General features: G+C 31.6%; 1 protein-coding gene across 1 annotated transcript in view; it reads right to left on the bottom strand.

Annotated features, from left to right (window-relative positions):
• SI (sucrase-isomaltase) overlaps window positions 1–13,580 on the bottom strand; it is an 83,927-nt gene that overhangs the window by 23,399 nt on the left and 46,948 nt on the right. Inside the window, exons 26-34 of the mRNA XM_037046709.1 lie at window positions 11,367–11,521; window positions 9,887–10,055; window positions 7,382–7,478; window positions 7,173–7,285; window positions 6,956–7,081; window positions 5,671–5,799; window positions 4,733–4,843; window positions 2,439–2,501; window positions 1,102–1,218 (exon numbers count right to left, since the gene is read on the bottom strand). Coding sequence (XP_036902604.1) covers window positions 1,102–1,218; window positions 2,439–2,501; window positions 4,733–4,843; window positions 5,671–5,799; window positions 6,956–7,081; window positions 7,173–7,285; window positions 7,382–7,478; window positions 9,887–10,055; window positions 11,367–11,521 — 1,080 coding nt within the window. The remainder of the gene's footprint in view (window positions 1–1,101; window positions 1,219–2,438; window positions 2,502–4,732; window positions 4,844–5,670; window positions 5,800–6,955; window positions 7,082–7,172; window positions 7,286–7,381; window positions 7,479–9,886; window positions 10,056–11,366; window positions 11,522–13,580) is intronic.

Here is a 13,580-nt window from a genome sequence, read left to right as displayed (position 1 = left end):
AAGGTTTTTTTCCCCCTCTTTCTCCCACCCTTTCTCTCTGTCTAAAAATAAATAAAATGTTTTAAAATAAAATTAAACTTGTATTACCCATTAATTTTAAAAAATGATGTTTTAAAGCTTAAGGGTGGGGGGCGGAAAGGGGAGCGAGGCAGGCGGCATGGGGCGGGGGGCGGGCAGGGTTGGGAATATAAGACAGAAAGCTGTACTTGAACAAGAATTAAATAAAAAATATTTTTAAAAAATATAAATAAATAAATAACATATTTTAAAAAGTTTACACATAACAACACCTTTTTAAAGGTTTCTTTAATAAGAAAATAAGTAAATTAATGCATAGCTGTTAAAAATCAACAAGGAAATGCCACCTCCCAAAATTTAAAGAAGTCTTATATAAAATCTCCTGTATTAAATATTTACTTCTGGTAAGCTTTTTTAATGCTGTCTTACACCATATTGTTAAGGATCTGGCCCTGACTCGTGTAACTCAGTGGATTGCGCATGAGCTATGAATTAAAGGGTCACCAGTTCCATTCCTGGTCAGGGCACATGCCTGGGTTACAGGTTAGGTCCCCAGTGAGGGCTAAATGAGAGGCAACCACACATTGATGTTTCTCTCCCTTCCTTTCTCCCTCCCTTTCTCTCTCTCTAAAAATAAATAAATAAAAATTTTTATAAAAGAATCTTGTTAACAACACTTGAAAGTTAAACCTAAAATTAAGAGATTGAGAGATAATTTTGCATAGTTTATATGAGATTATGATTTCTTACACCATGGAGAGTTGAATATGAAATGTGTATCTACATTGAATGAAAATGAAATAAATGTTTATAAGCACATAAATATTAGAAAAGAGGCTACTTGAGTTCATTTATTATGTTGAAAGTATTCAACTTGAATACTCAGAAAATAGCATTCATATACATAAATTAAATTGGTAAGACTGCATTTAACAGTCCCTTGCATAGGAAACTTTTATGAAAAAAGCAAATGAGCTCATTTTCACAAAGAATGGTTTGCTGACATTATTAGTATCTATTAAGAACTTTGCATCATCAATACTTAATTAATAACAGAATATATGTTACTTGATGTTCACTTACAATCCACAAACCATCAAACTTTATTCGGTCATTGTGTAAATCGATGATTTCCCTTGCCCACCACTCTGCCGTGGAATTCCTGAAGAAATCTGGAAAAGCTACATGAGCTCTGGAAGCCTGTAAAAATAAAATCCAGAACCGCAGGTATAAAATCACAGAAGAGAGCACATGTGTCTAAGTCAGGTATTTATCTGTCAGATCCAGAGGTTATGGACAAGTGATAATAATGGCAACCTGACATCAACTTGAATTGCACAAGTGCATATGATTTTCCTCAAAGTACTCCAGCAGCAATGGGAAATAAAAAGAGTGACAGAGACATATAGGGAGGGGAAAAGAACCGATAGTCCTATGCCTATATATTAAGAAAAAAATCTCATTTAAAAACGGACGAAGACTGTGAATAGACATTTCTCTAAAAAACACATACCAATGTCTAACAAGTAGATGAAAAGATGTTGAACTTCATTTTTGCCAGGATAATGCTGATCAAAATAAAAATGTATGGATCTTTCTCAAAATATTAGCAATAGAACTACCATTTGTGGGTAGTTACCCCTCAAAAAAAAACCTTGAAATCAGTATCTCAAAGAGATATCTGAACTGAACTCTGAACTCTCATCTTTATTGCTGCACTATTCGCATGAGTGAAGGTGTTGAAATAACCTAAATGCCTTTCAATGGATGACTTGACCAAGACAATGTGGTGTATACATACAATGGAATACTATTCAGCCTTATGAAAGAAGGAAATCCTGCAACATGAAGCCATATAGGTGCACCTTGAAAATATTATGCCGAGTAAAATAAATCAGGTACAAAAGGATAAATACTGCATGCCTCCATTTATATGAGGTATCGAAAACAGTCAAACTCACAAAATGAGAGAATGCAGTGTCAATTGTCAGAGGCTGGGCAGTGGGGAAAATGGGGAACTGCTCTTCCATAGGCATAAAGTCTCAATCATGCAAGATAAGTTTTAGTGATCTGCTGTACAACATTGTCCCTAGGCTCAAGGATGCTCTATTGTGACGTTAGAAATGTAAAAGCATAGGTGTCATAAATATTCTTACCACAATTAAACAAAAAATTAAAGAAAGAATTATTGCTTGCATCAAATAAGATATGTAATATTGCTTAACAGAGTGACTGTTTTTGGCAATTAAGAAAAAAATAAATAAAGTTGATTTAAATATATAACCTGATATAGAGAATGAAAAAATAACTCATCTACTTTTTTAAAGAAAATTATTGAAATTGAGTGATTGGTAAAAGTGATAATTAAATCCACATGCTGCATTTCCTTCAGTTATATAGTCAATGAATGTAAAACTTACATTAACAGCTTCATCTTCAGTCAGAGTGGGATCTATTGTTATATTAGGTAAATCGGGCCAAACCTGCATAGAAAGAAGTTGAAAACCAATTTCAAATAACTTCAGTATTATATGATTGTGTTGGAAATAAATTAGAACTTTAGAGGCATATTATAGTTTGAACAGATTAGTAATTTTAGTTATTCCTAAATTCCAGATTTTAGTTATTCCAGATTAGTAATTCCTTCAGTTATTTTTTTCAGTTTTTGTTTTGGTATAAGTGCTATTTGCAAACTATTCCCATTTTCCATATTGATATTCTATTTGATATAGCAAATAAGGAAACAAAAAGCTAACTTTTGTAGTAGTTAGTGATGTGGAAAACAATTCATGTAACCAGAGTTCTGGTCAAGAAATAATATGAGAGCCATATGCTAAATTTTATTGAATGTAGTATATTAAAACTGTTTGTATAATTATTCTAAAATTAAAATATAAAAATAATAAATACATTTCTATTTAAAAGGAATTCACTATCTGAGTTCAATGATGCCATGCTGAGGCAGATATCTTCATGGTTTTCAGAGGAAGTACTAAATCTTTGTTGCTGATTGTGGAGGAATGGCCTAGAAGGTACAAATCTGATGAAATGTATAGAAATATAAAATGACAAGAAAGTAGGAAGAAAAAATCCCTTTTTATGTGTACATGTCATGCTCTGTACTTGCATGTTTCTAAAATAAGGTTTTTCGCTGTCTGTCATCGTCTTGTTAGCTAGGAATAAGTGGCCAGAAAGGAAATAAAGGCAGGGCCCTTGCCATTACAATCTAGCAAAGAACTTAATACAAGAGGCTAGAAGCAAAAGAAAGAACTCAGCAGTCCTAAGCTTGGCTTGATAAGATTTCCAGGTGTCCCAACATTACAAAGCAAAATAGCACAGGAGGAGGAGAGAGTGTCTGAGTCTGTGCCAAGGAAATGGGATTCTGTAAGCTTCTGTAACAATCTTACTAAGTTTGCAAGATGTCCTAAACATCACAAGCAGGAGTCATACAGGAAGAGGGGAGGGAAGAGTCATCCTTGAGATTCTATGCTGGAAAAGGCAGCTTCTGTAACAACTTCATTAAGACAAAGAAACTTTACTAACTGAGAAAGAAAAGCTTTGTAGCTGTAAATGATTCCCAAGGCAGGGGAAGAAGAGGGAACCTATTAGCAAGCTGAGGCATGTAACTCCTGAACCCCAATAGTCAGCATACTTAGATTAGCTAAATATCTACTTGTAGCCTCAACTCAAGTGTATAGAACAAAAACTCACTAACTTACTAACAAGATCCTTTCCTCTATATGTGGGGCATTTACACTTGCCTGTTGCCTGTTTGTTGCTCCATGCTTGTCTGTGTTTCATAAATAAAGTTGTTATTTCATTTCCACTATGGTGTTTGTCTCTAACTTGAATTATTCTCTTGTAAGCAAGACAAGAACAGAGGCAGGGGAGAGGGCCTCATGACTTGGGCCTCTGTCTCCCCATCTGTAAGTTTTTTTCTATTTTAATTTAAACTTTTTATTTTGAAATTAATTATATTCAGACTTACAGAATAGCTTGCAAATATACCTAGAGTTTTTTGTACCCTTCACTGTGCTCCCCTAATGTCAACATAGTTATAACTACTGTACGATTACCAAAACCAAAAAGTTAATATTAACATTATACTATTAACTTATCTACAGGTCATTTTGAATTTTATCACTTTCACCACTGATGATCTATTTTTGGTCTAAGATCCAAAAAGAATCTCATAATACACTTAATTATATCTTCCATTATGGGATTTCGTTATTTTTTTCTAGCAATGACTTATGTTTTCCTTCCCCCTCTTTTATATGTCAGCCAAATCAGGACATTTTTCTAAAATATATTAACATACCAGGTCTGAATATTACTGTTTAAATGCAATATAGCACATTATATTCATTGCTCAAGTCGGGAATATAATTTAGCTCTTAAAAACATTGTTTATTTTTTAATGATAGGTTTTTAAGAGAAGTGAATACATTTAAATGACTCGAGGTATAGAATAATGATTCACTTTGTTATTAATAGTAGTTTTATAATAAAACACAAAAGGTTGCAAGAAATACAGTAAGATAATTTAAAGGTGAAGCAAATAGTATTGAACTTACAACTTTTATTAATTTTTCTCTGTTTCTAATAATTTGGATTAAACTCAAAAGAACATGTAATTTTCTTTATTAACTATTAAGTCATAACATATATGTATTTCTCTATGTTTATAACAAATTTTAATTTAAAAATGTACCTTTGCCCAACAAATATCATTGGTATTTGGCCATTTGACAAAGACATTTTCCTCCAGTCCTCTTTGAAATGGAGGGTAAGGCTTTGTTTCATTTCCTGAAATTGCTGGATCCTAAATTGAAATAGAATACAAAGCAAGTTACTATGAAATAAAACTCTAGTCTCTTGGGTAGTTATGAAACATTCTAATATTCTATTACATGTATATGTAATATAGTATATGTACATACACAAACATATGTATATATGCATATGTATCACTATATACATATAGGTGATATGTCTCACATATACATATATATATCATTATATTATGCTTTCAGAGACATGAACTGAGAAATGGATTGCTGATACAACCTTTACAGTTCTATCTATACTGCCTTCTAAATTTCTTATAAAAATTAAGAACTTTGAAAATATATTAACTATGATTTCAAGCAAGATTACTAGATGTTTTCTTCTGTTTTTATTTTTCCAGTGGGATTTCTAGCTGTGTAGCTTGCTTCTTATGAGATGGTGATACAATATTCTCCCCACTGAATCACTAAGTTGAAGGCAAATTTTTAAACATAAGAAATATAAGAAGCAGTCCTACAGAATAATTTGGAAATTGTATGGAAATAGAGAATCCATCATCACTTGGTGATATCTTCTGTAAATCAAGGCCAATTTACAACATGGGTGATTATTAAAAACCAGCTTGCCTTTGACTCCCAGCTTTAGTCTTAGATCTCTAAAAGATGTGCCAACCATATGAGTAACCTGTGGCTGCCGACGTAAATAAAAGTGTTAAAGGAAGAAAGTGTTAGATTACAGAGTAGATTCCAAACTTACATACTTCCTGTTTTGAAACACCTCCACATATCCCTCAATCAAGGAGAGAAATCTTAATAAAACCAAGATAATAAGGCTTAGATAAAGTAAAATATAAATACTGACCAGGATAAGAATGTATCTCATTCCTTCACTTCTTATTTGGTCAATAAACTCAGGAAGGTCTTGGAAGTTTTCACCAATTGTGAAGTCTAGCTGCCTCTCCATGTAATCTATGTCTGTGTACTGAACATCCTGAAAAATGAGAGAATTGCGGTAGTGGGCAAGAATCATGTTAATAATCCATTCATTATTACAAGGTGTGTTTTAACTAGTAAATGTTTCAGTGTTATAATAAAACTATAATTTAGGCCTAAATAACATGCTTATATTTTCTGCGAGTAGACATTAGCTTAATTTTCCTCTAGGCATTATAAAATATATGGCTAATACAGTGGACCTAACTTTTTATAAAAAAAAATCACCTTCATATTTCTACATCATCTACTACACAGTTAATGTCCTCATAAAAAACATATTCGGGAACCATGTATTAAATTCTATTTACTGGTATCTGATAATGAGGTCTTTCTTATTCTTCTTAGAATGAGTTGTTATATATGCTTCCCACTCTAGATTTCATTTTATTTTATTTTATATTTAGAGGGGAAGGGAAGAAGGAGAGAAATATCAATGTATGGTTCCCTCTCAGGAGTCCCCTGCTGGGATCTGGCCCGCAACCCAGGCATGTGCCCTGACTGGGAATCGAACCACGATCATGTGGTTCACAGGCCTGTGCTCAATCCACTGAGCTACACCAGCCAGGGCTAGATTTTTACGCTTATGTGTTACAAGGTGAATTTCTTAGATTTCTTAATATCACTAAAAAGTTACAGGGACTAATTATATCTGGATACTTAGAAATATTTATTTTCACAAACATTGAGAGAAGAGGATATTCTGCCAGCCCTCTAATTCTATATTTTAATACTACCAGTATCATCTATTTCAGGGCAAAAAAAAAAATCACTCTGTTTCACCTCCAAGTCCTTCCCTGTACTTTGCCACATCAGTGGATGGAATAATTTTGTAGGCTCTTACTCTCACCCAAAGGAAATACAGAGAATGCATCTGAACAAAGTTTATAAGAGAAATGCAAGTGCATGGTAACTTGTTTAATATATGGAATTGAAGAGAAAGTAGAAAAAACCGGTAATATTCCCTTTCATTTATCAATCTAATAAAGACAATTTATAAAAAGTTCATATCCAGTTCATTAGGTGCTACTTGAAACTAAGCACTAAGTATTTCCAAATGCTTAGACTAATTTTAAAGCATATAACTGTTTAACTATTCATTCCAATGTTATAGATCACATACTTAACATTGTCTTAAAAGTTTCTATACTTACATATGGGATCTTAGCTGCCACCATACCCTCATATACTTGCCGAACTTCTGAAGTATTTTTGTACCCATATCGACATAATTGGAATCCCAAAGACCAATAAGGTATCATAAGTGGTCGGCCAATTACCTTTGAAAACAAAGATAGTTTGTGAACTAAAAGAATTATCTATATTATAAAGAGGACTTTATGAATTTTCTAAAAACAAATTCAATCATACTTCCTGGTATCCCTTTGTTACAACTTCTGGATTTGGGCCCAAAAACATGTAAAAGTCCAAGATTCCTCCAACCGTGCGGTAAGTTAGAGCAGGTGTTGGCTGAAATGTAACATCTGGAAATGTAAAGTATGATATCATTTTATCTGTGCATAAAATATTTGTTAAAGAGTCACATAAAAGATGAAAAAATTTTTAAATGATTGCCCTACCCATTGCATTGCTGTTAAGTAAGAGAACTCCATGAGCATTGTCCTCATCTTCCAGAGACATGTAATAGGGATGAAACCCGTAGGAATTAAATTTGTACTAAAATAAAATAAATACATAAATAAACATAAGATATATTTAGACAATAATGCAATACCATGTAAATTTTGTCAATGTAATATTTAAATTTATTATATGATTGAGCCTAGGAATTAAATGCTCCTTCCTTGCACACACAAACCAAACCAAATGCATTTTCCTTAGAAATCATTTTTTTATTAAAACAGTTATTGCTTTAGAGTATGCAAATAAATGTACAAATACACAGCTGTGTAACAACCGCAAATGCTGCCTCATAACTGATGTAAAATGAAACATTGGCCTTAGAGTAATTGAGTTTCTTTCTACTGATTAGTTGTGTTAATTTACTTAAAGAATTTGTACCCCCTTTTCAATAACATAATTTCCTAAAAATGGTTAAAGTGATTGCCGTGGCCAGATGGCTCCAGTTAGTTGGAGCTTCATCCCATACAGCAAAAGACTGCAGGTTTCACTAGCAGTCAGGGTACATTATTGGGTTGCAGAAGAAGATTAAAAAAAATGAGTGAAGTGGTTAAACTCCTTAATCTAAAGTAATTAAAATGATAATTATCTAAGTTTATATATTTCATATTTAAATGATAACATAATAGTTTATATTTATAAAACATTTCACTTTGTTTTTAACTAGATCTTTTTACTTTTTAGAATAAAAACTCTTAGGTAACTCAAAAAATTAAAATTGGATCTGACTTTTGATCCAGTGATCCTTCTTTTGGGAATATATATGAAGGAACCCAAACACTAGTTTGTTTTTTTTTATGTTATCTATTTATTTTTAGAGAGAGGAGAAGGGATGGAGAGAGAGAAGGAGAGAAACATTAATGTGTGGCTGCCTCTCGTAAGACCCTGGAGGTCTGGGGATCTGGCCCACAACCCAGGCATGTGCCCTGACTGGGAATTGAACCGGAGACCCTGTGGTTCACTGCCTGTACTCAGTCCTCTGAGCCACATCAGCCATGGCTCTAAAACACTAATTTGAAAGAACATAAGCACCCCTATGTTTAGTGCTGTGTTATTTACATTAGCCAAGATATGGAGGCAGCCCAAATGTCCACCAGTAAATGAATGAATAAAACTCTATGGAACAGTTACACAATGGAATACTTACTGGTGGGCCATAAAAAAATAAAATTTTGCCCTTTGCAATAGTATGGATGGATCTAGAGAACGTTATGCTATGTGTAATAAGCTAGTCAGAGAAAGATTAAATACCATACAATTTCACTCATATGTGGAATCTAATGAACAAACTGAACTGACAAGAAAGATAGAGGCAGACTCATAGATATAGAGCAGGATGACAGCTAAGGGGGGTGATGAGGTGAGGGGGTGGAGGGATTGAGCAAAAAGCAAAAAACTCATGAACATGAGCAACAGTGTGGTGATAAATGGGGGAAGTGGGTGTAAGGGGACTAAATAGTAATGGGAAAAAAAATGAATAACAGCAAGAACAACAAAACATACTCATGGCCCTGAAATGACTTGCTAACGATCACAAAACTTTGAAGATAATGAGCACCAAAGAAATAGACATCTTTGACCCTCAGAGAATTTCAGGAATTGATTAACATGTGAAAGATAATTTATACACTGAGAATGAGGTTATATTAACCTAATAATAACAATGTTAATGTTGAAAGCTTTCATGAAGTAAATTTTGGTAAAATATATTTTTTCAGTTGGTATAGATGAATTTGTATTGTGATACAAAAACTTTTGTTTGAGCACCTAAATATAAAAGGTGGTTGCAAAGGATACATACTTTATAATTTCACACTAAACACAACCTTTAAATTAGCATCACATATTACAAATAGAAATAAGGTAGTATTGTATAAAATGTTATTTCATATGTCTAGAATAATTACAGTTAATATCCTTTGTGCAGATCATTAAATATCTATAATGCGCATTTAATTAATAAGTTGAAACATCGGGGGAAAGTGACATGATCTTGTAAAAACATTCCCTAAAGATGTAACTAGCAGGAAAGACTCATAAAAACACACAACTGCAGCTGGGTGTCATAAAGGAAAACAGGTGGCATCAGATCGTTGTTGAAGAAAACGAAAAGGTTAAAGAGTGCCTTAGTTATTTTCTAAAAACTGAGTATAAATACATATTTGGCAGGGAATATTGAATTTGAATGTTCTTTTTATGCAGTTGAGAGGATAAGGAATAGGGTCACTACCTCAGCTCTCACTGCACTCGGTGTTATCCATCCAACCCTTGCTTTTGTTAATAATTAATGGTAATTTTTTTAGTTTGGTTTTCAGAAAATTATTATGGCAGCTCTGTGACTCTCCAGATAACTTCAATACTAAATTCCATGCCTACATAAAAATGGTTTGGATCTTAATCATGGTCTCAGGTGCTTCATGAGGTAGTAAAACATTGGTACCTACACCAGGGGGTTGGTCTCTTGTGAACATTCCCCAAGTATTCCAGTCTAGATCTCGCTTAAATGTTTTGTGCTCCACTTCCCCAAAACCATATATATATTCTGATGGCAGGCGAGTAGATATTTGAATGAACTGGTCATCAAAAGTAAATCCAGGTAATTGAGAATCCCAACTGAAAACAAAAGAAAACAATTATATTTCTATAAACATTCACAAAGTAGTATCACAAATAACAATGGTAATTCTTTCTTGGTTGAGCTGAATATCAAAAATATTTTCTCTATATACCTATTTTAACAAGGTATCAATTAAAAATAGATTATTACAATATATTTTCTTTTTTGCTAAGTTAAAAATACCAAAAATATATTTCAAATATTCAGCATTATTATATTACATGGTTATATGTGTTTACGTTTAGACATATATTACTTTTAAACTAAAATTAATATGAAGTTATTAATAATATATAATCTATGTCACATATGTTCTAGAAATCAAAAGTCATCCATTTTACCTCTTACTTGAGATAATCACAGTTTTTCTACAATATAATAAATAGAAATCAATATTAAAATAAACTATTTTATTTTTATTCTGCCGTTTGTGTTTATTAATTCAGTATTTACCAAAAAATTCTGGAAGAAATGTTTTATAGAGAATGTGTTGTATTTCTAGTCATTTGCAAGAACAAAGGAAGAGAGAAAAAATTAGAGTTAGCAGTGTAAGAAAATATAGTATTACAAAGATTTGGGGACATTTAAATTTCTATATTAATTATTTTGAAAAGGTTTTTACTGAAGAATAATTATTCTTAAATAATAATAGTTACATTTTTACACTGAAATTTTTTACAAAATAACTTTGATTCTGATTCTTTGAAACAAAAACATAATCATAGCAAAATTTTCAAAATAATACACACGTACTTTTCTTCATTGTATATATCCAGTGTGACAATACTTGAAAACTTCCAAACAACACCTTCAAAACTATATATAGCAAGGCACGCTTTGCTTTAATATACTATAGATTTTTAATTTATTCACTATAACAAAAATATCTACATGCATACATCAATGCCTGGCAGAAACTGTATTAACTCAGTCACATTCCAGAAAAAATAAACATTGATTTCAACAGTTCCTAAAAAATATTTACATAACACATTTTCAGTTACTTATTTTGCCAACGTTTTTTTTTAAGAGGAATTTTTTTGATTTGGTTCTGAACTGGATTACAAGAATAAGTCTGGGAGTTAATAATTAAATAAATCATATCGAAAGTGATTGAGAAATTTTAACAATTCTTAATGATAATTTTATGATATGCTAATTGTTTAAGTTCAAATGTTAAAAGAGGTCAAAACCATATTTAGTGTGATGTTACTCTAACACAGTGAAATCTTGAGAATAATCATCTACTTTTCCCATCTTAGGCTAAAATAAAAGTATCATTCATATCAAATAATTGAGTCACTTACATAACTCTGCCTGTGCTTCGCCGTCTAATCTGGATGCCAAAAGGATTTTCCTTGATTTCAACATCATAAAGTCTATTTTCATAAGTACTTGTCGGTGTAGTTGGAATGTTTAATGGTGCTGGAACTTCATACCTCTTATTTTGGGGATCATAAATCTATTGCAGGAAATAATAAAAACAGAAATGTTTTGCTCTAGTTTGGTGATATATCATATAAATATTAAGTAATTAAAATGATGGTTAAACAAGTATATTTAGAATTTTTATTTACATATATTTTTTTCTTTCTTTTTAAAATTTATTTAATTATTTTTCAGGTACATGGACAACTAAGAAGGGTGGAAATGGGAGGGAGGGGGAGCCCGGGGGGGTGAGATAGGATGGGAGTGGTAGACAGAAAACTGTATTTATATAATTTTTAATTCTGTACCCATAGCACACACATATATATATATTTCCCATATATATATATATACATAATTGGTAATGAGACCAAATTGCCTATTGCATTTTACCTTTTAAAAATAGTTTGTAATTTATTTTTCTATACAACGAGAAATCTTCAAAAACACTTTTAAGGCTAAATAGTTCCACATGGGTATACAAAAGCATTTACCACTTCTGTTTAGACACAGAAGTTGTTTCAATAATTTTGTTCAATAATTTTCAGTATTTACTAATGTTAATGTCAATTTATATTCATTAATATCCTTATTTTCTTAGTATATTTCTTAGAAGTGAAGTATTAGGTCTGAATATTATTAACATTTATACAGTCCTTGATAACTATTTATAAAGTTTTCCAGAATTAGTGTACTAATTAATATTCTCACCAAAATGTGCACTGTAATGCTGTTTTATTTTACACCAGTACGTTTCTTTTCTAAATTGTCCTTTATGTTCTTGATGATGTGGATGAAACTGTTTCTACATGATTATTTAACATTCAGATTTTCCACTCTTTGAATTTGTCTTTTGTTCTCTTGATTTTTAGTGTATATGTAATATTTTTATTTCTCAGTATTATTTCTTCTGTTACATGTCTGGTTATAATATTAATATTTTCTTGTTTGTATGAGCTGAAATCCCTTGCCTTTTATGATAAAGCTGTCAGATATTTATCCATTTATTGTTTGTCTTCTGATTGAAGTTATTATTAAGGTTGAAATGTATAATTATTACATAGGAAATTACATTTTTATCTATTGGTACATGACTTTGTATCTGTGGCTTGAAAGAACTTATTAGCCAGATACAAGATAAATATGCAACTAAATTATTTTTCTGGGCTTATATTAGTTAAATCTTAAATATATACCTGTGTATATTGATATGTTATATTTACATACATAAAACAGACTTTCAGGTAATTCTAACTCCACTTCCCCTGTTTCAATTTTGTAAACTTTATTTATTTTTATGTACATTTTAACTACCACCATTGTCATATGTTTATTTTTTCATATAAATGTAAAGGTTATTTTATTAAGTCTCAAAATGTATTCCACTGAGATTTCTATGGAAATTATTTAAAAGCATCAACTGAACTACAGTAAGTTAACTTTATACGATTTAATCTTCTTTAGAATTTCTTAGTACTTATTTAATATTTATTGACATGTTTTATTTTTTTAATTTATTTAATTATTGTTCAAGTACAGTTTTCTGTTTTTTACTCCCATCCCAACCAACCCCCCCAGTGCTCCCCACCTCCCTCCTGTTTCCACCCCGCCCCTCGTTTTTGTCCATGTGTCCTTTATACTTGTTCCTGTGAATCCTTCCCATTTTCCCCTGAAATTCCCTCCCCTCTCCCCTCTGGTCCCTGTCAGCCTATTCTGTATTTCAGTGTCTTTGGTTATAGTTTGCTTGTTTGTTTGTTTTGTTGTTTAGGTTCCTGTTAAAGGTGAGATCATATGGTATTTGTCAACACATTTTAATAGTTATTTTGAATAGAGAGTCACTCTTGTGATTGTTTAATATTTTTGTTTATTTGATTATTCTTCCCATATGATTTTGCTAATGAGATTTAACATCATTTCAATTTCTAAATGGTGAAGGATAGTATACAGAAAACAGTTCTTGTAAATGTTATTTTATATCCAGTCATTTTGCTGATCTTATCATCTGTAACCATTTTTTTAAGTAGATATCCTTGGAACTCTTAATTTTTAAAAAAAATCCTATGTGTAACTATTAAAATGATTATTTCTTTTAC

The sequence above is a fragment of the Sturnira hondurensis genome, unplaced genomic scaffold (assembly GCF_014824575.4).
Source record: "Sturnira hondurensis isolate 20B ecotype Veracruz unplaced genomic scaffold, ASM1482457v3 Scaffold0005279, whole genome shotgun sequence".
In the NCBI taxonomy this organism is placed as follows: Eukaryota; Metazoa; Chordata; class Mammalia; order Chiroptera; family Phyllostomidae; genus Sturnira; species Sturnira hondurensis.
Note: the sequence above shows the minus strand (reverse complement) of the source record. Positions and strands in the feature narration are given on the sequence as shown.